At 35.5% G+C, this 25,238-nt stretch overlaps 3 protein-coding genes across 4 annotated transcripts; 1 reads left to right on the top strand and 2 right to left on the bottom strand.

Moving 5' to 3' along the window:
• Positions 1–1,565: 1,565 nt before the first annotated feature.
• LOC145120746 (glucosidase 2 subunit beta-like) lies at positions 1,566–15,917 on the bottom strand. 2 transcript variants are annotated; one of them, XM_079056547.1, is made up of 16 exons: positions 15,553–15,917; positions 15,322–15,447; positions 14,834–14,929; positions 14,457–14,696; positions 14,189–14,379; positions 14,045–14,113; positions 13,624–13,945; positions 13,445–13,549; positions 13,096–13,197; positions 12,929–12,986; positions 12,757–12,825; positions 12,556–12,643; positions 12,416–12,477; positions 11,876–11,927; positions 11,613–11,698; positions 1,566–1,716 (listed from the first exon to the last, which is right to left on the bottom strand). In XM_079056547.1, the coding sequence occupies exons 1-15, from the start codon at positions 15,656–15,658 to the stop codon at positions 11,636–11,638; spliced, it is 1,749 nt and encodes a 582-aa protein (XP_078912673.1). In that variant the 5' UTR covers positions 15,659–15,917; the 3' UTR covers positions 1,566–1,716; positions 11,613–11,635. The 2 variants fall into 2 exon arrangements, with proteins under 2 accessions (XP_078912673.1, XP_078912672.1); XM_079056546.1 differs by lacking the exon at positions 1,566–1,716 and having other exon boundaries at positions 11,465–11,698.
• A 1,758-nt stretch (positions 15,918–17,675) lies between these two features.
• LOC145121857 (uncharacterized) lies at positions 17,676–18,463 on the top strand. The gene is made up of 2 exons (XM_079057550.1): positions 17,676–17,790; positions 18,081–18,463. The coding sequence occupies exons 1-2, from the start codon at positions 17,676–17,678 to the stop codon at positions 18,461–18,463; spliced, it is 498 nt and encodes a 165-aa protein (XP_078913676.1).
• A 2,545-nt stretch (positions 18,464–21,008) lies between these two features.
• LOC145122712 (uncharacterized protein At5g19025-like) lies at positions 21,009–22,398 on the bottom strand. The gene has a single exon (XM_079058278.1). The coding sequence runs from the start codon at positions 21,909–21,911 to the stop codon at positions 21,201–21,203; it is 711 nt and encodes a 236-aa protein (XP_078914404.1). The 5' UTR covers positions 21,912–22,398; the 3' UTR covers positions 21,009–21,200.
• Positions 22,399–25,238: the final 2,840 nt, after the last annotated feature.

Genomic DNA, 25,238 nt, shown 5'->3' with positions numbered 1-25,238 from the left:
AATAGGAATTTCACTTCCAAATTCTTCATATAAATTCTTTCTCGGGTAGTGTCTACTTTACAAGATATACTATACCAGAATTTACTCTAGTAGTGTGGAGACAAACGGTCTCTAACTATCTGTATCATCTTCTAACTCATGCAAGTCACCATGCACATTTATTCATTTCATTATCCTTTCATGACATCGTCATTCCTTTATATGGGAAAATTTTCCTCTCATGGGTGTATCTTTTAAGTCTACTTCATAGGAATCTATCCTATGAAGTCTGCATTTTAACCGTATCTCAGCATGTTCGACTAGCTTCGACTTGGTTCTCTGTCATTCCTAACAGTAACGTCTCTTCTCATACAATACTATAAGTGTATATCTTCTTCAACTATATACTCTACCTTACTCTGACTAGTAAGTCATTCAGCCTAACTAAATGACTCATTTCACCATCCTAATCAAGTATGTTAAATTCGGCTTAACACACTATGGAATCTTTATAAGGATGTGATAGAAGTCAATTGTCACTCGGTATTATTAAATACTAAGTCTGAGCATCTTGTATAGGGTTACATATCAGCTCTTACCACACCACTCGAATTACATACTACATCACAATGTTAGGCAAGGTCTTGGCCTATTGAGTCTGAAAACTTTGTTAGCCTTTCCTTTGATCCTCATTGAATTCTTCTAAATCTTGCACAACATCAATTTCGATATCTTCGAAGTATTTATCACCATCTTCGGTTCTTCTAACTCCGTAAGCAATCACTGCTTCAATCTGGTCAGCGGTGGAACAACTTCATGGATTACACCAAAATATTCATCTCGTCCGAATGTACTTTGAACACACAACATTCCTCTAAAGGTGTTATTGTTTCATCAAACATAATTTGAATGTACAACACCACTCTATAGGTATTATTACGGTATCACTTGATAGATTTTATTTTACGATATCCTTTGACTGTTTATCGATGTCAACTGTAGTAAGTCTCCTTATCACCTCGAAAAAGTTTCATGCCGATGGAATAGAAGAAACAGAAACAATTCTATCGACACGTGGATGCTTCGAAAGAGTGACACCACGTATCTCTAAGTCGTGCTCGCGCTTTCGGGTATTTTATTTTTCTTTTAGCACATATTAGCATATAAGGCATCTCCCTTAAAGTATGCTAGTGCACACTATAGCAAGTGAGGTATTCAACCTAAAGTATACTAGGCACACATCGTACCATCATTACTTAGCAATTCAAGTTTAAGCCTAGAAATCCTTACAATTCCTACTTCGCTTAAACTAATGCTCTAAAACTTTTGAAGTAGCTTATCATTATCCAATACTCCACTTAATTCTTTCCTATGGTTTATATCCATATACTCCTAATGAATCCGTTCATATATTGAACTTCCGACGGTTTAAGTCTAAATACCAATCTGTGGTATTTAGTTCACTTAAACTACTGCTCTGATACCATGATTGTGAGAACCCCTCTCTAAAACTACATCATATTACTCCAAAACATGCTACATGCATATTCATAAACAATATTTTACATTGATAGTTTAATTACAAAAGACTGGATACAAACCGACTAAGTTTTAGTATAATACATAACTACCCATGAAATTATAATTTTATACATACATGTTCATTAAATACAAAAGTAATATTATTAACTATTCTAAATCTTCCAACAGTATGTGTCTATACTGGATGCTTATTACCTGCAATAGTTAAACATTGTGAGGGATAAGCGGTGACGCTTAGTGAGTTCAAAAATAAATACAATATAACGTTATGCCATATATATACCAATATGATAGAAACAAAGAGGAATAAAGAACAACAAAGGCATATGTGAATCATGTGACAAGCTTTCCATATCAACAAATGATCTAATTCAAAGATTTACAATCAATGAGATACAACAATTTCAACTTGATATACAATAAGACTTCTGTCTATGTGGCATGGAAAAATAAACGATTTCGGAATAAACATTTTGCTAGCACTTTATAGGCATTTCAGCCCTACCTAGCCTTCTGACAATGCCAAAGTGATGCTTAATCATTCACTTCATGGTCAATGGCTACATACCAGTACCCAAGTGATGCTTAGTCATTCACTTCATGGTCAAAGGTATAGCTCTGTTACCAAAATAATACGAGACATGCTCTACATGGCCAAAGGCTCAAAGCCAATACCAGAAGTTATACGAGTCATTCTCTACATAACCAGAGGTATAAAACCATAATAACATAGGAAAGCACATTTAACATATAACACATAACATACAATTGTCCCTATATTGAACTCACCGTGAAATAACCGGAGGTTAAAATAGTAATTTGGGCAGCATTTCGTTTCTATAATTAACTTTCTTTGATGAAAACCGGGAGCTTTATTGAAAACCAGGCCTTGCGAGGGTTGAGCTTCAAACCGAAAAGATAAATTTCCCGGGGTCTTTGGCCACTTCACGACGTTTTTCAGGTGTTAGGTATGATCCCGGGGCTTTGGGGGATGTTGGAATAGCTTAAAATTGGATTTAGGGGTAAAAAGTGTGAAATTTCCAAACTAAACCGGGAGGGTTCGCACCCTCTTATATAGGTGCGAGGGCTCGGATCCGAAGAGAAGAGGGACACGCGGCAGCAGCGAGGGCGAGGGGGAGGGGCACGTGGCTCGCATACGAGGGTCCAGGCGTCGGATCCCGGACTCGCCACCGCGATGCTTCGGTTAGGCCGCACCTTCGGATGCGAGGATCTGTGACACGCATTGGACACGGGGCGCCTGCAAGGAGCGAGTGACGTAGCCACTTCCGAGCCAAGCATGCGAAACTTCTCAGATTTTGTGCCCAAATCTTCAAAAATTCATAACTTTCGCATACGAGCTCCGTTTTCAACATTCTTTATATGCACGCGTAGGCGAGATTATACTCTACAACTTTCGTTTAGACTCTGTTGGCTAATTTTGACTTTATTTTTAATATTATTATTTTTAACAGACCGGGACAGGAAAATCCGTTAAAAATTCATAACTTCTTCATCCGACGTCCGTTTTCGTCTGTCTTTTTACCGTTGTACTACTATTGATGAGACCTTCGATTCTCATTTAGGTTGTGTCGGCTAAATATCACTCGATCTTTATTTCGAGTTTTTAGCTGTATACTGCTATACTGAAACTTAGAAAAATCATAACTTCCTCATACGAAGTCAGATTTGGACGTTCTTTTTATGAAAATTCTCGGTTTAACGAATACTACGACTTTCATTTAGATCACTAAAGCTAAAAAGTAGTTTATTGAAAACTCACTTTTACGCTAAATAGTGTTTTGTCGATTTTGTCGCGGATCTTCGATTGGTCATAACTTCTTCGTTATAACTCGGATTTCGATGAGGTTTTCGCCTAAATGTTTCTAACGAGATAATCTACAACTTTCAATAACATTATTTTTATTTATTTCCAAATTTATATTTTCGTTAATTTCAATAGTTGACTTTTGATCGGAATCTCAAAAGACTTGCAATACTTTCCAAATGATTCTAAACGTAGTTTTACTTCAATTCTTCATAAAACTATCTTGTTAGAACTCAACACTCAAAATCATATATTAAATAATATTCATTTTTAAACAAAACACGATAACTGAACGTGTATGTTACAAAAGGTATGTCATTCTACTAGATTTTTGTATTACATATACTTCATGGTATACTAGTTAGGATGAAACCTTGGAAAAAATGAAAGTTTGCATGTATAATAGAGAAAACATAGATCAAAGGTTTCTAGGGTTGCATGCACACCTTAGGAGTGTTAGAATGCTCAAAACCCTTCAAAAAAAACATCCCGGTTCGAAACCGCTGAAACTGGAACTCTATGCCGAACCACCACCTCCCAAATATAGATGTCGGCTAGCTTCTCAGCAAATATACTCTCGACAATCAATATGAAATGAGCACTCTTGGTCAACTTATCAACAATGACCCTGATAGAATCAACTCCGCATGCTGTCCTTGGCAGTTTTGTGATGAAATCCATGGTAATCTCTTCCCACTTCCACATGGGAATGGGTAACAATTGCATCTTGTTGTGGGGTCTCTGATGTTCGACCTTGACTTTCCTACAAGTCAGGCACCACTCGACAAACCATGCAATTTACCTCTTCATACAGGGCCACCAATAGCTCAACTTTAGATCTCGATACATCGTTGTGGCCCCCCAGATGGATTGAGAACTTTGACTTATGTGCCTCCTCCAGAACTGTCAGTCTCACCCCACCAGTAGTCAGAACCCATACTCTACCACACTGAGTCAACAACCCCCGACTATCTCTGAAAAATAAAGGAATCTGACCTCTGATTCACTCATCTTTCCAATTCTCCTTTTTTTAATCCCTCCACCTGAGCATTTTTTATTAAATCTAAAAAAGGCGAAGTAACAACCATCCTCAAACAAATATCCCTGATAGGAGCACCCATTTCCTTCCGGCTCAAGGCATCGGCTACCACTTTCCCCTTCCCAGGGTGGTACAGAATCTCGCAATCATAGTCCTTAACCACATCCAACCACCTCCTCTGTCGGATATTCAAATTTCGTTGATCCATCAAGTACCTCAAACACTTGTGATCAGTGTAAATAGTACACTTAAACCCATACAAATAGTGCCTCCAAATCTTGAGGGCAAAAACCATAGTCCCTAACTCCAAATTGTGCGTAGGATAATTCACCTCATGAGGCTTCGACTGCCTCGAAGCGTAAGCAATCACATGAATCCTATGCATAAGGACAACTCCCAAACCCGAAATAAAGGCATCATAATAAACCACAAAATCATCCAAACCCTCAGGAAGCACGAGAATCAGGGCCTTACACAATCTCTGCCTCAGAGTCTCAAAAGCCAACTACTGATCAGGCCCCCACCGAAAAAACGCATTCTTATTTGTCAAGCGAATCAAAGGCATTGCAATCTTGGAGAAATCTTGGATAATCAAGTGGTTAGTATACCAGTGTAGAGTGGGGTTGTCCATACACATATTAGAGAGGTAAAGTTTCTGAGCAAGAAGGGTGTGGTGTACTTAGAAGTACAATTCAGCCTTAGTAATCCATCGTTTGGAACCGATACCTTAAAAAACAGGGATTTTGACATTAGGAAGAGAAAAGAGATTCGTCGATGTGGTAATGGCGGTCTGGTGGTCAACGGGGGTGGCTATCGGAACCGAAAACGATGATGGAGGAGGAGAATAGAGGACATGATGCTTCAACGACACCCTCAGAGTGGGGTTTCTTCCTGGAGAGAGTTTGGATACTATGCATTGTCTTCTCCATGAGATCCTGCATAGACAGGAAGGAGGAGCACATTTCTTGCATCTAGTTGGATAATAGGCCAATTTTCCCATTTTGTGCGTCCATTCTAGACTGGAGACAATTGGTAACTTGTGCTTTAGAGGGTTGTACCATGATTCACATAGGAGAAGAGGGGCGAATGGAAATGGAACCAATTTGATAGAACCAACCAAGGGTAAACCAATGAACAGTGAAATGAAACCTCAAAATATGTAATGAACTCAAAAATGAAAAGATCATTGAATGATGATTCATAAAAGAACTCCAAATTTCATGTTCTCTCTACCCAATCTTACAACCAAATTCCTTTTGGAACAACCATGAAAGAGAATAACAGCAAAAATCATATCATGCATACATTAGCAAATCTAACTAAATAATATTCCCCATTTCCTCTATCTCTCTTCAATACGTAAGGATTTGTTTAAGCATGGCCTTCCACGCGTCCTTCATACTTATTCCTCCTCTTATACACCTTCTAGATTGCAGGGATGTTAGGCTCGTTCATAGTGGGCTCATTAGAGGGGGTGTCCAGACGACAAGTACAAACCTTGGAGCCATGACACGCCATGGTGAGCTTTTTAAAAACTTACAAATAACCCATATAGTTCAATACATAGAAAGGGTTTTATGTAAAATTTCAAAAAGAAAAATGTTAGAAGTGATACTTCAAAGTTAAAAATATAAAAATATTGATTTGTATATGTGAAATGCCAAAACACCACCAAAGCAGACAAACTTCTAAATTGCACCAAATGGTATACATCCCAAGAGAAGGCTTCGTGGCCAAGTTAGCAAGGCCACCATGACCATGCACACAATCCCCATTCTTCCATTGTCCAGCGATCGTGATGGATCACTGTATATGACACGACATACCATGATCAATGGGAGACTGCTATGTTGTAGGTACACCATTGTTGGTGTGGAAGGAGGAGGTGAAGTTTTCAGGAGAAGGTGGGGAGGTTGTCAGGAGAAGGTGATGATTGTAAGGAGAAGGTGATGATTGTAAGGAGAGGCATGGGAAGTACAACCCATGGCCTAAAGAACTCCTTCATAGGCCTGTATGGTGTATTTAGATTTTTGATAAAATTAATGCTCATTTATTCAAATATTAGAAAGGCAAAAAAATGAATGTTTAAATTGATCAAATTTATTAACTTTCCATAACTACAAAATAAATTGATCTTACACACCTATATCTACACAAACACTGTTCAAATTTATTAACTTTCAATAACTACAAAATAAATTAATCTAACACACCTATATCTACACAAACACTTTATTTAAAATGTTCAAATTTATATGATCAATGTATATTCATGTTAGGGTTGTATATAAGAATCAACTACATTTTTTTTATCATGTTATTGTATTTTGAAAAAGAAAAAATCCCAAAATTTGTCTTGTGGTATAGTGTAATAGGCACATAAAGTCCAACTTCAAAAAAATGGACAAAATCGATCCTTGTATGTTGTTGATATTACAAAAATAGTCCTTCCGACACACGGCGTCAAAACAATGTCGTTAAATTTCTATAAAATGACATTTTTATCCTTTTTTTTCTTTTACATTTTTTTGGATTTTGTGATTATTTCTCTAAATTGCAGGGACCAAGTATGTAATTTACCCTAACATTTATTCAAATGAGATGGAGATGGAACAAAATCACCGACGCTCCGCTCCCCTGCCCTTCAGGATCGTCTTTCTCGTTCACCACCATCACCAACGTCTTCTCCGGTGATTTTAAGAAGCATGATACCATATACAAGATACATACATGAAAAAAAGCTTATGTTTTTGGTACATATCTACAAAATCAGAATCGATGTTCTTGTTCCAAATCTACTAAATTGGTATTGATTCTTGGAGGTGGGGCCAAAGACGGTGAAGGTAGTTGGCGGAGATGAAATGGGGGCTTCTGTTGAAGGCCGGTGGTGGTGTTTCTCCGATAAAGGTAGTGCGAAGTGGGAAGAAGGTATGAGTTGGACAGTGGTGGTAATGTGAATCGACCTTAACCTAGTAGTGATTTCCCTTAGTTTAAACCCTCAAGGAACAATCCAGTCAACCAAACAAACAATCCCAGATCGTGAAAAATTGTGGTGACATTGTTCATATTTGAACCTTCAATGAAACTCAGCGAAGAAGAAAGGTCCTGGTCAATTTGTTTTAGCTTATCCTCTCTGACGATGCAGATTCCTACAGGATGTCATCGATTGGTTGTTCTTGTTCTGATGTGTATAGAGAGTTCAGGACATTTGATTTTTCAATAGAAAAGTTAGGGGAAGTTTTTCATATTTTTTGTTTTGAGATACTATACAATCAATCAATGGAAGGGTGGTAAAAAAGGGGAAAAGAGTTTCTTTTAGAAATTTTATAAATTTAGAAAAAAAATGAAATTAAAAAAAGATGCAAGGACAATAAACTAAAGTTTAATAATCCAACCCAAAAATTTTTATCTTATTGTGTATCGTTTTGGCAGCATGGCCGAGTGGTAAGGCGGGGGTCTGCAAATCTTTTTTCCCCGTTCAAATCCAGGTGCCGCCTCATCAACAAACGAAACAAAATTTATTATCTGCTAATATAAATCACCCAAATTTTACCCAAAAGATAAGGCGATTGTTGATACCGGTTGATTCTAAACATCTGTTATGGGGATTTTGTAAAAGATTGTAAATCTTTCAATCTAAAATTCAAAGAAAGATTATATTATAACGATCGAAGCAAGACTTCCCGATTCCCTTCTACTGCCATGAAGTTACAAATGTTGTGCCCGTGAACCAACCCCCTACAGCGAAATAGGCACAAGGAAAGAGCAATAGGCCATACCAGCCTATAAAAATAAAACGGTCCCTCGATCACCTTATATCTTTCCACATTGGGTTTAAATAGGGAAACAATTGTTAAGAGAAAGACCTCGGGTGAGGACAATTTTTCTGGCGACTTCAAATATGGGAAGACGAAAGTGAGAGAAGATGAGGAATGTAAGGTGAATGCGAGATCTCCGATTAGTTCTACAAGCACAGAAGCTCCATAAGTCATGATATTCTTAAGTGAAGCTGTTGGTGGAATCCGACGAGGTCAAATCATCTTTCGACGAGTTTTGATACAACCTTCGGCGTTCCTTTGGGTGAAGCCGCGCATAATGGTGGCGAAGAGATATTGAGATCTAACGACTTGAAGATTATTTTTGTTATTCATCTGAAGTTCCAATGAACCACCTTTGATCTGAATAAACATAGTAGTGGTGTTGGGTGAAGGTGGCCCAATCATGTTTTCCGACAAACATAAACAACTCAGGCAGTGATGTATAAACGCAACATCCCTCACATATGTGTCAAACATGGTTCAAGACTCAACAATCATTATTATGGCTAAAGATTTGTGTTTGTGACAGTTAATTTTGGAATGAGGAAACGAATTCGTAAATGAGAAGGGAAAGGATGATAGGTAGGGTAAATTAGTAAATGGTCCCCGTAGCATAGAGAAATATTAATAAAAAACAAAAGAATGGGTAAAAAGGTAATTTTACCGACACTTAATAGACTTTGTAGTTAGATTTAACGGCTTAAGGACGATCCATGTAATATCGACAAAACATAAGGACCGAGTTTGTCCATTTTCTTGAAGTTGCACTTTTTGTGCTTATTATACTATACCACGGGGACCATTTTTGTAATTTTCTCTTTGAAAAATCTATCGTAGCAATGTTAACCAAAATTAAAAAAAAGTTTTCTGATGTTCTAACAAGATAGACTTTTCAAAATACAAGAGCATTTCCAATGGTTAATATTTCATGACTAAAAATAATTGTCAATAAATCATTTCATTATCTTTAACATCTAATTAAATGACATCTCCAATGTTTAACATCTTCCAATAGTTTTTTTAAAACTAAACAATTTATCCCTACTTATCTAAGATGTTGTATAAAACCCCTCGTTTGCTTAGTTCGTTTAAACATACATCATATCTAAAATGTTACAAACAAACAAAAGTATAAACACAAACTATGTTGGGTTTTTGATACATAAAATAAGAAATTATATTATTGTGTTATCGTTTTAAAAAAAAAGGATTGAAATATTATATGATCATTATAGAATTTATATTTCATAAATAAAATGTTATTAAACATTTAATAGAAATAATTAATTAGTAAAAATTAATAATATTTATATTTAGAATATAATTAAGGGAGTAAAATGAATATGATTAAAATAGAAGAAATTATATGTACAAAGCATGAAAGTATATTGACGGCTCAATATATATTGAATGGTCAATAAAAAAGCAAATAAGTTGTATGCTCCAATGATATTGACCACTTAATAAAAATAAATAATAAAAATAAATAGTAATAGTAATAAGCTATAAAATAAGTTCTCCTGAAATGCTCTAATTTGATATAGACAAAATTGCAAAAATGGTCCCTATGTTTAGCTTAAAATTGTCATTTGGATCCAAAAAGTTTAGCACCACCGGTCAAAAACTTATAAATTTGTTGCGAGTTTGGTTATTTTTTTCAAATGAAAGATTTGCCCTTACTAATTTCTTTTTGTTTCTTTTATAATTTTATTATTTTTTAGATTTAAAATTAAATAAAAAAATATAACCCTCTCCCTCATTGCCGAACCAACACCATTGTCGAACCACAATCACCACATCACCACCACTTGTCGGCCTACACTAGTCATCGGAGACTCTTTTTTTCGTCGGACCACCCAAACCACCTCCAGCGACGTAGATCTGAATATTCAATGACGTAGATCTGAACCATTTACGTCCAGTCGGACCTACAACGTCGCTACATCTGAAAATCCTAAAGTTCGTCGTCGCCAAAGATCCGTTGAAAACCCTATCTATCGATGCCATCCTTCTCCATTATAATTTTTCTCCGCTGAAAACCCTATTTGTCGTCGGTATCCTTCTTCTATGTTGTCCTATCCGTCATTGTCGTCCTCCTCTGACTCGATCGTTGACGAAGCCAACTGGTATGGTTTTCCTGTGTTGCCTCGCTCTTACCATCACCGGTTCATGCTTTGCAATCCCTAGCTCCAAGTTCACGGTTCAAATCTGTTTGTCGCCTTCTCGGTTTAGATCTGTTCGCCGAAGATATTTGTTCGTTGTTGGAGAAATTTGTTTGTGGCAGCATTAGCTTGGTTGGTGTTTGTAGGGAGCTGGAGCTCTAGAGAAGGTAGCAGTAGGGTTATAGAAGTTGACGTAAAGATGGTGTTGGTGGTGGTGTTGTGATTTTCTAGCAGGTGTGGCAACGACATTCTGGTTTTTCCGACCGATTGTTATGGTGGTGTTGAGAGGAGATAGAGAGATGAAGAAGCAAAATGTGTTACAGATGTGGTGCGTGTGGTAAAATAGTAAGGGTGGTGGGATTTTTTTATTTTCTTATAACCACAGAAATGAAAAAGAAAAATAAAAATGAAAAAAGTAAGGACATAATCGTCATTTTAAGACTTTAATTTTTTATTTTTTTTTTACCAAAATCGTAATAAAATTCCTATTTTGGACCACATGTGTTAACTCAAAACTTTTTGGACCAAAGTGGCAATTTTGAGCTAAACATAGGGACCATTTTTGCAAAGTACAATGGCTTGATATGAAAAAAAAATTAATAAGCAGTCTTATAATACATAAATTAATGAATGCATATTGTTGTTTCTTGTATTTATGGGTAAGAACTGCAATACTACAACCAAAAAACAAAAAAAAAAAGTGGAAAGTGCATGCTTTAGCATTTAGCTCTAATTTAAATGATGATTAACATTTGTAACAATCATATTCGGTGTTAACTTTCAAAGAAACCAGAATTGGTTCAAGATGGTATACTTGCAAAAATAGTCAAAGAGTTCGGTATGTGAGTTTGGTTTCAATACCGATATGGACTGCAATGTGAGCCAGCTCAATGGTTCCTAAAGAAATAACTTTAAGAAAACTACTCTAGTTGTCAAAATAAATAAAAATGTATAAAAACCATGATTTTTAGATCGTCACAAAATAAAATCACAAAATGAAGAGAGTATTCTTAAATTTTTGTTTTTGTTTTGTTTAATGTCTAAGCTTTCTAGCTGTTTGTTTATATAAGATGTACTAGTGATATATTAACACATGACATGACGCAAAATTAAAGTTCTCGAATAATATATACCTCCATAATATATTTCATGAAAGTCTAGTGTTGATCCTATTTTAGCACATTTCAATACAAAAATTGATGAAAAGTGAGACTAAGTCATCATTTTGATTATCAAGGAACACTTACCCTGTAGAAGTAGGCGAAAAGATTCAAAGCTCATCATGAAGTTGTAGTTTGTCCTTGTCCATGAATTCAAGCTCATCTTCTAGTTCCTAAAACATTTTGTAAGCCTCAAGATCCGAATATATAATAATAATAGTAAACTAAAATAGTGAAGTAATAATAATAGTGTTATATATATATATATATATATATATATATATATATATATATATATATATATATATATATATATATAGAGAGAGAGAGAGAGAGAGAGAGAGAGATACCTTTAGTTTTTCTTCTAGGCAAAGAGCTGGGGTGGTTAACATTGCCTCATATCTGCCATCAAAATAATGCATATATATTACACTAACTAAATTACAAAAACAGTCCTTGTGGTTTATCACATTTTTACAGATATGGCCCAATAGTTCCATTTTTTTGCTTTATCAACCCTAAAACAACATTTGGTCATCATTTTTGTCCCTGGTAAACGGCCCATCCATAAAATTGACCATTTTGCCCTCACCTTCTTGAAATATCCTAAAAAGAGGAATCTGGAAAAGGTTTCTACTGTGGTTGAAATAAAAGGACAACGAGTTGATCATGTTTAGAGGTTTTGTTTTCTTGAGTTTTCGAGGGGGGCAAATTGGTCATTTTCCCAGGAACAAAAAGCATGACCAAACGTCATTTCACAAACGGAAAAAGAAAAAAAACTAAACTATTGGACTGTATCTATAAAAGAGTGAAAAACACATGGACGATTTTTGAAAATTTAGCATTAATAATTGCAGGAAACATGAAAAAAAATAATTTAAGAGTAATACTCGCAACGGCTAGGTTCGTCTATGTCAGAAAGCTCTACTTTTGATCCGCATCTTAATCTGACCTGTCATGGAATATTTAAAAAAAAAAAAGTATTAAAAAAGCAGAATGAGTTAAATGAGATAATCAAGTTTGATGATACCTTTAAGCTTCTATCAGGACCATTCCAGCAATTGTCACCATTGGAAAAGAGCATCACACTGTATGAATCCACAAATTTGTCCCACCTCCTGCCAAAAGAAAAAAAAAAAAAAAAAAAAACTTTAGTAAGTGAAAATTCAAGAAAAAGGGTCAATTTTGTAAATATTAGTTTCCTTTGAATAGTTAACGTGTGAATACCTACCCTAAGTTGGTTGTACTGTATCCTTCCTCCTGGGTAGCTTGTTTAAAAGGGCAAACTTTATAAACATATCTGAAATCACAAAAAATTAAAGATACAAAATTAGATAAAGAAACTTGATCAATATTTGAAAGAGGAAAAAATAAAAAATAAAAAAAGATGGAAAAGTTGTAACTTGTTCTGTTTAGTCTCGAAACATCGGCCATGTAACAAATAGAATTCCTTCTCTGGTCCTGCAATGTCAAACATAGATACTTGAAGATATAAATAACAAGAATAGCAATGTACTTTTCCTATTTTATAAAACCAAATTTAAAAAAATAATAATAATAATAAACATACCAAAGTCATTTGCTAGCTTCTTTGTGATGCGAGATATCTTTGTTTTTACTTTGGATAACTTCCCACTCGCTTCATCATACTCTTTTCGTACACTTTCAGCTTCTACATAAACACAAAAAACAAAAATAAAATAATTCATAAAAAGAAAAGACACTGGAGTGGACATGTGCTCAGGAGGGTATTTACGTCTTTTTGCATAGACGAGAGATCTAGATCAAAAGCAAATCCCATGTCCCACCTTTTTTGGTAGGTTAAAAAATTGTACTTTTTGTCGCATCAACATCGGTCTCAGTCCCAGTCCAATGTACATCTAACACAGTACAACCTGTTCTGTCATGTCATGTTCTACCTGATATATTTACTGGAGTCTGGAATGGATTTACAGCCAGTAGAAAATTCCGGACAGTTTGTTGAATCTTCTCAACCAATGATGGGCTACTTGAACTTTCAATATCTTTCACATAAAAATTAAAATTATCAGCAAACGAAATAATATGACAGAAAAAAATAAATAGTAAAATTGCAGACCTGAAATGTCCTCATACTCATCTGGATCATAGTCATGTGAAGAACTGGAATCATCATGAGTGTCTTCTTGAACATCCCTATGGTCATCTTCCTCATAATGTTCATCATCATCATCATCATCATCATCATCTGTTTCTGTATTGTCTCCATTATTTTCTTCATTGTGGACATTAACAGGTGTCTCGTAATCATGATTTTGGTGCTCAGTTTTTTTTCCAGTCCAACGTGAACCAATTTCACGCCCTAAATCTTCCTTTGATAATGAATCGATGTCTTTGGTTGCATGTGTAACATCAGATGATTCCTCTTCTTTTGCAGCATGCTATGTTAAGAGAGATAAATAGCATTTAAAACATGTAAATATGTAATTAGCTTACATGGAAAGTTCTTGATGGGAGTTTAATTTGTACTTAACATTTACCTGTTCTACATTGTCATGAGATGTATGAGCATTTTGTGCCACATCAACAGCAGGGTCTTTGTTGAGATTCTAATAGAAGAATCTGAGTATGAGACAATTAAACATTTTAAAAATTACAAATTCAAGTTTGCAGTCATTTCAAACCTGGCCAGAAGGAGAGTTATTAAGAATCCCATCTTGATCATCTTTGTTACTTTTTGTGGATTCTTTTTCTGCAACATCAACTTTTTCTTCACCTTTGTGTTCCTTCAATTCAGATTCCTTCTTCTGTTGCTCTTCTTTTTCTTTCTGGATTCGTTCTTTCTCCACTGCCTTCTCTATTCGGTCCTTGTGGTCTACAAAAGCCATATTATATGCATGTAACCTAATGAAGTATGTGAAAAGTATATGTAACAATTACAGATAGAAGTACCCTTAAGATGTTGGACAATCCTCTTGAGAGTTTTCTCCTCATGCTTGAACTTCAACAAGTTTTCCTTGTCTTGTTCAAATGATAGTTTTGCTTGTTCAACTTCATTGTCTCTAATGGAAACACCCTCCACATATATTTTAATCTTTTCCATTAATCTATCTCTTGCAACTTTTCCAGCTTCCCAACAGGTGTTTTTGCACCTGGTTTTACCATCATACTCATCACTTCCATCACAGCAATCTGTTCAACAAAAACAGGTTAAAGTTTCAGATGGAACATGAAATTTGGTGGTGAAAAGGAGAACATGGAAGGATTTAACAACTATCAATTCTGGTAAATACTAGATGATGAGAGTTTTGAGTAAGAACATTTCTTACCACAGATACGATCATTTACTCTAGAAGAAAATACAGTTAGGGGTCTATGTCCAGCATTTCTGCAATAGAATTTCCCAGCAGGACATGCTGATGTTCCTGAAAGGCCAAATATGCTACTATGTTAATGTTAAGATAACAGTGCATACTTTCAAAATGATGTACTTCAGTAGCCATTCTCAAGTTGCATGCAATCCTATTCGACTGGTAAGAGAGTAAGTATCAACTATCAAGTTTATAGTCCTCAAGGCTCAAAGATCTTCTTCTCTCTTGTGAGTCAACAAATCAACCCCCAATTATGTTCAAACTAAAGGCAAAACGTGATCAGCATATGCATACAAGAAGAGCTTGAATTTGTAGCCTCTATACCTTACATATAGATTATCAAATACATCCACCAATGCACAACAAGAAATATATTCAACCACATTCAAGTAGAGAATTTCAGGACATGAGTTATATTCATATTAACTGATGATAAACTACTAAACCTGGCTCATCGGTGCCGTCAAAGCAATCACAAAAGTCGTCATTAAGCTGTGACTTTGTGAATGTTTTAGATCCATCTTTACATTTAATCGTTCCTGAAGACCATAATCCCGCGTAATATTTCTCATCTGGTAAAAGAAAAACAGAACTCAGAGCATATTACACAACAAACTAAAATTACGATTGGTAGATCAACAATTACAAACACGCGCACATCAGAACATGTATTGGACCTTCAGGAGCAATTCCGAGGAGATCATTTAGTGAAATAGCAGCCGATCTGAGAACCAACGTCAAACTCAATACGAAGAGCACGAAGACTGGTGACTTAATCTTCATTGTGATCTTCCACTGCTATTACAGAAGCACAATGACCTAATCTCGTAATGTACAGGAACTCAATTTGAGCACAGCGGGGCGTAAACAGAACGTGAGGAGGCCAATTTCAGATGATCCGCTGAAAGATCAGAGTTGAAATAGTTGGTACATTCGAACTAAGGAGAGTCTGTACCCAACGGGTCCTTGGATACAAGAGTGACGGTGTTGCGGTGGTGAACGGAGGAGACAGCAGAACGCCGTCGTTCTTTTTGTTCGTTTTATACATGGCTCAGTAAAGTAAAAGTTATTTAAAAAATCTAAATTTATTAGTATAACCAATAAAATTAGGGAAATTGAGTAATCTTGGAAGGTTTTTTTTATATATAATAACTATTTTTTTTGTTATAAAAAATAATTTTTTTTTGGATTGGATATTCAAAAAGATATAAACGGATCAAGCCCAATATTATATCAGACGGATTATATAGATATGGGTCCCACACATTCACATATCGGAGATACCATTCCTGACGGTATTCATTATGAACTTTTGGCAACCAAATATTGAAGTTTTTTTTTCACATTTGATATCATGGATTCATCAAACCAAATTAGTTCTACTGATTTATGTAGTTGCATTTAAGTTTTTAATCGATTTTATGAGCTCCATATTGCATATAACATGTCCGAAATTCGTAGAACTTGTCCGAAATATCATATTGCATGTAGACTTACTGCTGCCTTCAACTATTTGACCATATAAGAGTTAAAACATGTTAATAACACTCCATATAGAGGAAATGAGTGTAAATTACGTAGTGGATATGATTACGGAATGAGGAAATGTTTGAAATTCGTAGAACTAATCCAAAATATCTGGAATACGAAGAACAATTAGGAATGTTTGTCTGGAATTTTTTTCTTGGTATTTTTAAATTAAGAAGTAATATTGATCTGCATTAAACCAAATATGTACAAATTAGTCTGAAATCAAAACCAATACGTTCGAAGATGCACCTGATCAATTTGCATGGATGTTGCTAAAAAATAGATTTTACGGACGAAGAAATTGTATACCATCTACAAGAGATTTCAGAATTGATCCCGATAAAGGTAACCTTTATCCCATAAATTTATTAAAAATATTTGTGTTTTATGATACTAAAATGTAACATTAATTTTTTGCTAGATTGTTATTGCAAATATTATGGGAAAAAAAGCATACACTAAACCACGAAGGACACATAAAAATAAAAAGGAAATCAGAGAGAATGTTAAAACTGAAATTGAAAACCAATAGAACCCCGAAAGACGTGGCCAAGTCAAGTTTATAAAAACTTGTTATATATTAGACTAGTTGTCATTTTATAATTTTTTATATGGATACCTTTTATAATATGATGTGATAAGAAAGTAGAATCAATAAGCAGCTTACGAAGGGATCTTTGTTGGTGCATACAACGAACAAATAAGGAACGGAAAAAAGAACATGGGTTATTGTCATTATAGTCCAACGATGTTTAGTATATTGGTATAAAAGGTCCCTTGTGACTTTTTTTTGCATTTTAGGGGTACGTACTTGTGTTTTACCTGCTAATAAAGGGATAGACTGTATTTTAAGCCGATTTTACCGGTTGCTTTTCATTTTTCTTTTTAAAACCTCAGGGCCCATGTTTTTCTTTGTTCTACTTTTGTTGACCACTGAAAACAAAAGTTGAATAACGATGGTGATAACGAACACCTCTTCCCTCGCGGCGGTTCCTTGACAACATATTCTTACTATCTTTGTCCTCCCCCAAAATCAACGAATCAAACACCAAATTCGACTCAAACAAAACTAGATTTGCAAAACTGGAATCGAATACTGGTTATGTGAGAGTTCCACGGGGAAGGGAACCGAGAGTTGAGACTAGACGATGGTTTTTGGAGAGTTTGTTGGGACAGTAAGCACTTACTGTCACAATACTAGTCACCGGAAAGTAGCCGAGGGAGGAATACGATGAAGAAGCAATCTCACGGCCAACAAAGTTTTTGGAAGATGTCGTGCCTGAATCTGTCAACAAACGTGAGCTTGGAGGGCATTGATGCCTCTGCCATCCTCTCCGAAGCCACCTCTACCGTCGTCGACCTAATCGGCAAACCCAAAGCCGTACGTACACCTCTCTCTCTCTCTCTCTCTCTCTCTCTCTGTTATGGATGTGTGTGTGTTTTATGTACTTACTTTGAATCTGAATGTTACTTGATGACTTGATGTTATTATAGCTTCAAAAATTATCCAAGGAAAAGAAACCCCCCTTTCTAATCAATCCATGTCTTGCTTTTACGAGTGGTTAATGTTTCAGTGTTCATGAGTGATTTTCAATTTCCTTGGGGTAGAAATGAATTAGGCTGTGGTTATGAACTTATGACAATATCACTTGAAAACCGATTGCAGTGATTCTAGAGTCAAAGTTAAGCAAGGGATCTGTGACGATGGCTTTTGGAGGTTGCGAGCAGCCAACAACGTATGGTGAGCTGGTGTCCATCGCAGATTTGAATCCTAATGTAAAAAAGAAACTAAGTGTTGCAGTTGCCGAGATTCTTAGCTCCAAGCTCTCTGTTCCCAAATCACGATTCTTCCTTAAATTTTTCGACTCAGAGGTAACCTATAGGACTCTCACTTCTGTCTGTTTTCTTTGTCACTATGTATATGTTTTGATTTTGATAGTCTTTCTTTGTTTTGATTTTGATTTGACAAGGCTCGATTGCGGGAACGAATGTCTTCAAACTCAATCTAAGGAGATGAATTGCAGTAACATCAGGGGTAGTTTGGACCATTTCAGTTGACCAAATGCCACGTGGCATATCAAAATTGATGATTAGGAAGGGGTTCACCGGGTGACCCCTTCATATTTTTGATAATGACCTTTTAAAACGGTAAAACACAAGTACGTACCCCTAAAATGCAAAAAAAAAGTCATGAAGGACCTTTTAAACCAATATACTAAACATAGTTGGGCTATAGTGATAATAACCCAAAGAACATTGAAGGGAAAATTTATCCAACAATTAATATTTTGCCATTAAGTTGCCCAAGGAAGCACTTGAAGCATTCATACAACCAAATATGTTAACAAAAGCATAGGGGCAAATGTGTCCTTAATAGATACAACTAATATTTTGGCACGTGCACGAAGGTAACACATCAGATCCTTTCCCTCAAGGCTAGACGCACACCCTTTAATTACTTGGGTCGGTCCGATAAATGACCTAAACAAGTTTAGCACCGTGTCCCAAGTACGGAGTACTGAGTATCAATTATTGGCCAATTCAAGTCCCGAATATCATCCCATGTATATAAACTGGGTACCGGTTCAATATTGGTTCCGGTACGTGATCGTGATTTGAACTATTTATCCCTAGTTGTAACGTTCAAAATATCATTTTTGCATTGTCATGCGGAAAAATTCTACAAGCATCATTACCGACATATTCCGCACATCTTTCGATAACGTGTTGATGGACTCTGTGTTGTTTAATGTCATATGATTATAACGAAGACCATGTAATATATATACCCTTTGACCATTTTTCTAGATTTACAGATTTCAAATAGTCCCATTCCTTTTTGTCTTGTAAGACATCTTTTCAGAAATTTAATCAAAGTCAAGACACTTTGTAGGCTTTGTAATTTAAAAGCAGCATGTTTATTCATATGCAAGTTTTCTTAATATTTTTGATAAATTAAACAATCTCATCTAAAATCCATATATAAAAATAAGAGATTTAGGTTGATATGATTGTAAAATTCACAATATGGAAACGATCTAAAATCCATATATAAAAATAAGAGATTTAGGTTGATATGATTGTAAAATTCACAATATGGAAACGACTTAGCCGCCGATATATAAATTGGACAGATCCAAATCCAAAATCATAATGTGAAAACAACTTAGCCATTCAAGTCAAAAATTTATTTTAGTTTTTCCTTTTTTTTCTCTCATATTCTACAGTTCCATTCGGCAACTCCCTCCTCCTTATGACATCGTCCTTTCACCTCCCAACTCCTATCGTTTCCATTTTTTTCACTTTTTGTTTTCCGTTTCCCCAACTCCTACTATTTCAACTTTGTTAGTATTTTTCTTACATGAAACGACACATTTACAAGGTCTAGATCATAACCCATTAATACGATACGAACTCAACATGAAAATAAACGGGTTGACAAAACATGACACATTAATTAAATGGTCGGGTTATGGTGAAGTTCTCTCAATATGTTTAATGTTTCACCTCGATACAAACTCGACACGACACAACATGTTTGTCAGGTCTGCCTGTCTAAGAAGTAAGTATCGAAATAGAAGTAAGTATCCAAATATTACATAAAGATAGTATCATACGCAATCTATGTCGATATCCAAGTCGATTATCATTGTACCCTCTTCTCTCTTAATATCTTATCATGTTGTTTGTGATGATTGTAATTTGTTTCTATTTCTTTTTTCCTTTAAAGTCATGGGCCAAGGTCGGTAAGAAAAACCAAACACCAACCGTGGGCTGTCCCTACTCTGTATGGCTGGGGGATATGAGATGGAACCCCTCAGCCCCTCACCCATATTTGTCATGCATCACTGTTATGATCTTTATCTCAGTCAAACAAATCATGCGTTTTTTTTTCATTTAAAATGAAATAAAGATATAGGTTTCACTATTATTGCATAATAAAAACAAACAAAACAAACAAAAGGGTATCAACAGTCGACAAAAGTAAAACAAAATTTTCAATTGATTGTGAATTACAAATACATAATATTACAACTTACAAGTAAATTACTATAATAACCGCACATATAATAATATTTTTTTAGTCACTTCTGTTTTAAAAACATACTTTTTATTTAATTTTTAAATGGTTATATTATAAGTTCATAATCACATAAGAAACCAGTTACAGAAAAATAAAAATTGGCATTAGTAGCCAGATCCTTTATTTGATTATACACTAAAATATAAATTGCAAAATATATTTTTAGCAATTTGCCGTAAAAGCTTGTGAAAGGGAAAGAAAAGATTTTATAAAATCTTATAAAAATACAAATATTCGTCCTCTTTATAGTAAATAGTAATGTACTGTATATGCCTTCTTGCAATTATCACATGATTACAAGGACAATATTGTAAAGATGCCAGCCTTCTCTTTATTTCTAACAAGAACACCAATAATATGATTTTCACTCATTTTTTCTTCAAAAATAATTCGAGAATGCAATGTTAATTGTGTTATAAAAATAGACACTCATACATGAGTACTATTGCCATAAACTTTTGAAGAACTATACATAAAAATTAACCATAAAGTTATACATGTCAATAGTTTCAAGGTAGATGATCCTGAATCCTGAATATAACATCAAAGGTTCTTACTTTTTTACATCAAATTTGATAAGTATAACAAGTAAAAGATGCAGATTGCAGGGATCTGTTATTATGTATGTAGGTGAACAAGGAGACTTGAATAATAATATCAGCTCATGTTTATTCTATCTAAGAGAAATCTAGCATAAGATAAAAAAAAAAATCATTTCTTGATTCTACGGATTCTTTTAGCACCCCATACCTCCAATCTTCCGGCTGGACATCCACATGGTGCTCTGAAAATAAGAACAGTTCGACCATTAAGAGGTGCCATCTTCTTCAACTCGGCTTCCAGCTCCTTGTGATCTTTTCCTAGTTCCAATGGCTTTACGCCATAATCTGTTGTTCTTCCTGATGACGAATACTTGACACACTCTTCAGACTCAAGCTGGATATCAAACTCAACAGCTTTACGCAACCCTTTACAATCTGGCTTTCCACATTTCCTTGATTTTACTTCGAGAATTTCCCAAGCGGCAATACTAGCTATCACTCCGCTGAAAGCTGCAACCAAACCAACAACATATGCAATTGGTGCATCCGATATTATATCTCCGATCACTTCAAAAACCAATGGGAGAATATCAATCGCTTCATGATAGATTGTATTGATGTATGGTATGATTAGGAATCCTAGTGATCCTAATACGAGAATCAGCATAAGAATATCTAGCGCTGCAAAGGGGGATCGCTCGCAAAACGGATGATACAAAGGGTTTATTGAATTGGAGCTGGAATTGGAACCATACTTCCTATTGTTCCGAGAGTGATTGTTGTTGTTATTCATCGTCGGTGTCATATTTTTGTGCTGTTCGAAGGCTCGGCAAAATTCAATCAAGCTACGGCAATCAACCATTGGCAATCTCATAGCCATTCGGATTCCGATCCCTATTTATTTTCTCTTAGCAAGTTATATCTTCAATCTCGATCAATCTCAAATCCGTACAAGTGCGCCAATAAAGAATTTCCAATCTACCTCGAGATTTACAAGTTCACCTAATTTGACTAATCGAATGGAGATCTATAAACGGGCAGACACCAAACCAATCAAAGAAGAACAGGCCAATTTTCAAAGAACAGAGCCGAATATGAACGCAAATCGATTAGATAACAATTCGCCATCATCGGTGAAATGATTGACCAAAAGGGCAAGGAGATGAAAAAACCACCATACAAACCAATTGCTAACTGAATCGAGATACGAGAGGACGATCGAAATCAGCGGAATTTGAGCTAGAAAACGTGAGGCGTGGATTATGAGGCGAGATTGTGATTGTGATTGCGAAGAAGGGATTAATGACGATGAAGATGATGACATTCAGTGGGAGATATAAACACGGCGAAGAATAATCCGTGGCTTCTTAGTTACTATTTTGAAATGGCATATTTGGCCCCTAAAGTACCATTATTACATTTTTGCCTCGTAAATATTTTATTTCCTTTTATTACATATGAAAATGACAATACATCAATGCATCATGTTGATTTTTATTTTATTTTTTGCTTTTATTGTCATTGTGAAAATTTATTCCAGGATAAATATAAATATTCTGATTTCTTTAACATTCTGATGATAGACTTCATTCGTGCACATTTATAATGCATAAAGTGAAATATGTCATGTCATTCTAAAACATTGCACATGTGCACCTTAAAAACAGCCCATAATCATTTTGTTGGTAGTTTAGATCCTGTTAATTTGCTTCTTTAATTCATGTTAAACATTTGAACTTGCACTAACACAAAATAAGTTTTTGAACTGAACACCTTTAAATTATTTCTTAAAGTTGGCATGAATGTGTCATACATAATTTCTATGTGAACCATAGGAAAAAAAATGTTTTTCCCAACTTCACAATCCCCTATTTCAAGCGATAGCATTAGAACATTGGGTGTGGACAACTAAATGCAACACCAATTTGGTGACACCTTACATGTCACATAAGCAATGTTGTTATAACACCAAACAAGAAAATGATTTTCAAGTTATAACACCAAATTTTTCGATGTCATTTTTTTTTTAATTTTTTTTCGAGTTCGTTTTTTTTATTTTTCGTGTTTCTTTTTTTAATTAATAAAACAAATATATTTTTATAAAACATAATATTTAAAATACAAAAAAAGACATAATTTTTAAAAACTAGAATTAAAATTACAATAAAAAAACATTAATATTAAGAGATAACATTTTTTCCTAGTCCTAATTAACCCAAATAACATTTAAATTAAACCTAAAACCATAACATTTTACTATTAATCTTAATTACCCCAAATACTTCTTCCTAATTTGATCATTCATCGCTTGTAGCACCGCTAGATCTTGAGGCATCAAACTCTCCTCACTAGTCTAAAGAATTGACAACTGTTGTGTCATTAGTTCTCGCTCTTTTTGCTCCTGCTTCTCCCGTGCATGCCTTTCTAGGAACTCCAAGTGGCGACGTTTCAACTCATTTTTTTCTTTTTGTAATAAATTGTGCTCATCGAATTTCGCTTTCATTTGCACCGCACCTTTTTCTTTCGCATCAACCTCCTCCGCATGCCTTGCAGCGCGTCTCGCTTTGTCGTGTCCGGGTGGTCGTCGTGGTGGGGAGATCTCCTCGATATCATCTAGGATCCCATCGGTGTCGACGTTTAGGTCGATGTGAGTCCATGCGTCCGACACGTCGATCGGGATCGAATTTCGAGACCTCTTGGATTGAACTTACGACGATGTAGGAGTTTTATTCCACCTTGGATCCACTCGCAGCAACTCCCATGATTTCTCGAACTCGAACACATGTCCCATTTCGTCTGGATATTGTTCTTTTTCAGATTTGAACAAATCAAATTCGTTTGCTCCGCTCTGCTGTTGCGCTTGGTGTAAATACCATTGAATTTTGTGCACCGCTTAGTTACTTGACTCCATTTACTTCTTAGCATGTCCGTATTGTGATACGGTTTTTTCTTCAACATAGCGTGGAATTTTTCGAGCACCGCATCCCAATAAGCACCTTTCTTCATACCATTACCGCGGAGTTCGTCTTTTGAAGTACTATATCATGCCGCCGTCAAAGCATATTCCTCCTCCGGTGTCCACCATTGTGGAACATCCTCACTTTCCGTTTCGACCGCTATAGTTTTCCCTTTCCTTCTTCTTTTCCCTCTCCCTCTCTTACTACATTCCGCTTGCGTTTCAACCGATGGTTGTGTTGGAGGTGGTGGTTGTGGTTGGGTGGTTATTTGTGTTTGAGGTTGTGGTTGCGTGGTTGTTTGTGTTTGAGGTTGCATCGAAAAAATATTTTGTTGTAAACTTGAGTGTTGTCCGAAAATATTTTGTTGAAGGTAAGGTGAGTTAGGAAAATGGAGTGGTGGTGATGCGGGATTGAAAGAGGCTCCTTGGTATGGGATTTGTGGTGAACCTTGAGATGATAGAAGACTAAAATAATTCTCGTAATCGGCAAATCCGATAGGAGATGTTGTGTGTGGTTGTTTGTTTGGGTTTTGGTTTGGTGGAGGGGTGTTTGGATTTTGATCCATTTTTGTGTGTTGGAGTTTTGGTTAGATGTAAAATATATATAGAGAAAGAAGGTAAAAGTGTAAAAAATGTGTAAGTGTATATGTATTTATATGTAAAAAAATGATTTTTTTAAAGAATGTGACCGTTTGTGAACGGTCAAAAGAGTACAACGTTCAAAATTAAGCCCGTTTCTTCCTGTGGCAATGCCAAAAATATGCAACGAAGACCGGATATAACAAGAATGGGGTGGTATTCCCCCCTTTATAACGATGTTATGGGGCTTACACGTCGGCAATAACGCCGTTCTTTGGCCCATACCGTGTACTCTCAGAGAGTCCATGTTACTATGGTTCTTATTAGTCTTTTTTCTTATACTAGGGAGATTGTGTATGATACGGGTTCGATGATATTTATTTTCAAAACAAGTTGTTTTGGTCAAAAATCAACTAAGTAGAATCTAACCAAATTGTATGAGAGGCTTTGATGTTCGTTACAAATCAAATAAGAAATCATAATCAAAGTAACAAAGTTGAGGTACAAGGAAAGCCCTTGATCCTTGATTGGATCTCCGCCTAAAACCTTGGGAGGTGATAATGATCACCTGCCTTGATGATTTTATTGATATAAAATGTTGAATACATAGATAAAAGTGTAAATGTAAGTACAAGTATCGTGAATGAGCTTAGTGTGTCCTTAGTGTGCTAA

The sequence above is a fragment of the Lactuca virosa genome, chromosome 6, assembly GCF_052849685.1.
Source record: "Lactuca virosa cultivar CGN04683 chromosome 6, Lactuca_virosa_CGN04683_v6, whole genome shotgun sequence".
Lineage (NCBI taxonomy): Eukaryota > Viridiplantae > Streptophyta > Magnoliopsida > Asterales > Asteraceae > Lactuca > Lactuca virosa.
The sequence above is the reverse complement of the archived record's forward strand: the minus strand, read 5'-3'. Positions and strand labels throughout refer to the sequence as shown.

What these genes read in the sequence shown, in the direction of transcription:
- LOC145121857 (XM_079057550.1), top strand. Translation starts at nt 17,676, where the DNA reads ATGTCGTGCCTGAATCTGTCAACAAACGTGAGCTTGGAGGGCATTGAT. An exon ending in CGGCAAACCCAAAGCCGTAC is followed by an intron (nt 17,791 to 18,080) that starts GTACACCTCTCT and finishes CAGTGATTCTAG; the next exon opens with AGTCAAAGTTAAGCAAGGGA.
- LOC145120746 (XM_079056547.1), bottom strand. Translation starts at nt 15,658, where the DNA reads ATGAAGATTAAGTCACCAGTCTTCGTGCTCTTCGTATTGAGTTTGACG. An exon ending in CTCATGACAATGTAGAACAG is followed by an intron (nt 13,946 to 14,044) that starts GTAAATGTTAAG and finishes CTCTTAACATAG; the next exon opens with CATGCTGCAAAAGAAGAGGA. An exon ending in TACAGTACAACCAACTTAGG is followed by an intron (nt 12,644 to 12,756) that starts GTAGGTATTCAC and finishes TTCTTTTGGCAG; the next exon opens with GAGGTGGGACAAATTTGTGG.
- LOC145122712 (XM_079058278.1), bottom strand. Translation starts at nt 21,911, where the DNA reads ATGGCTATGAGATTGCCAATGGTTGATTGCCGTAGCTTGATTGAATTT.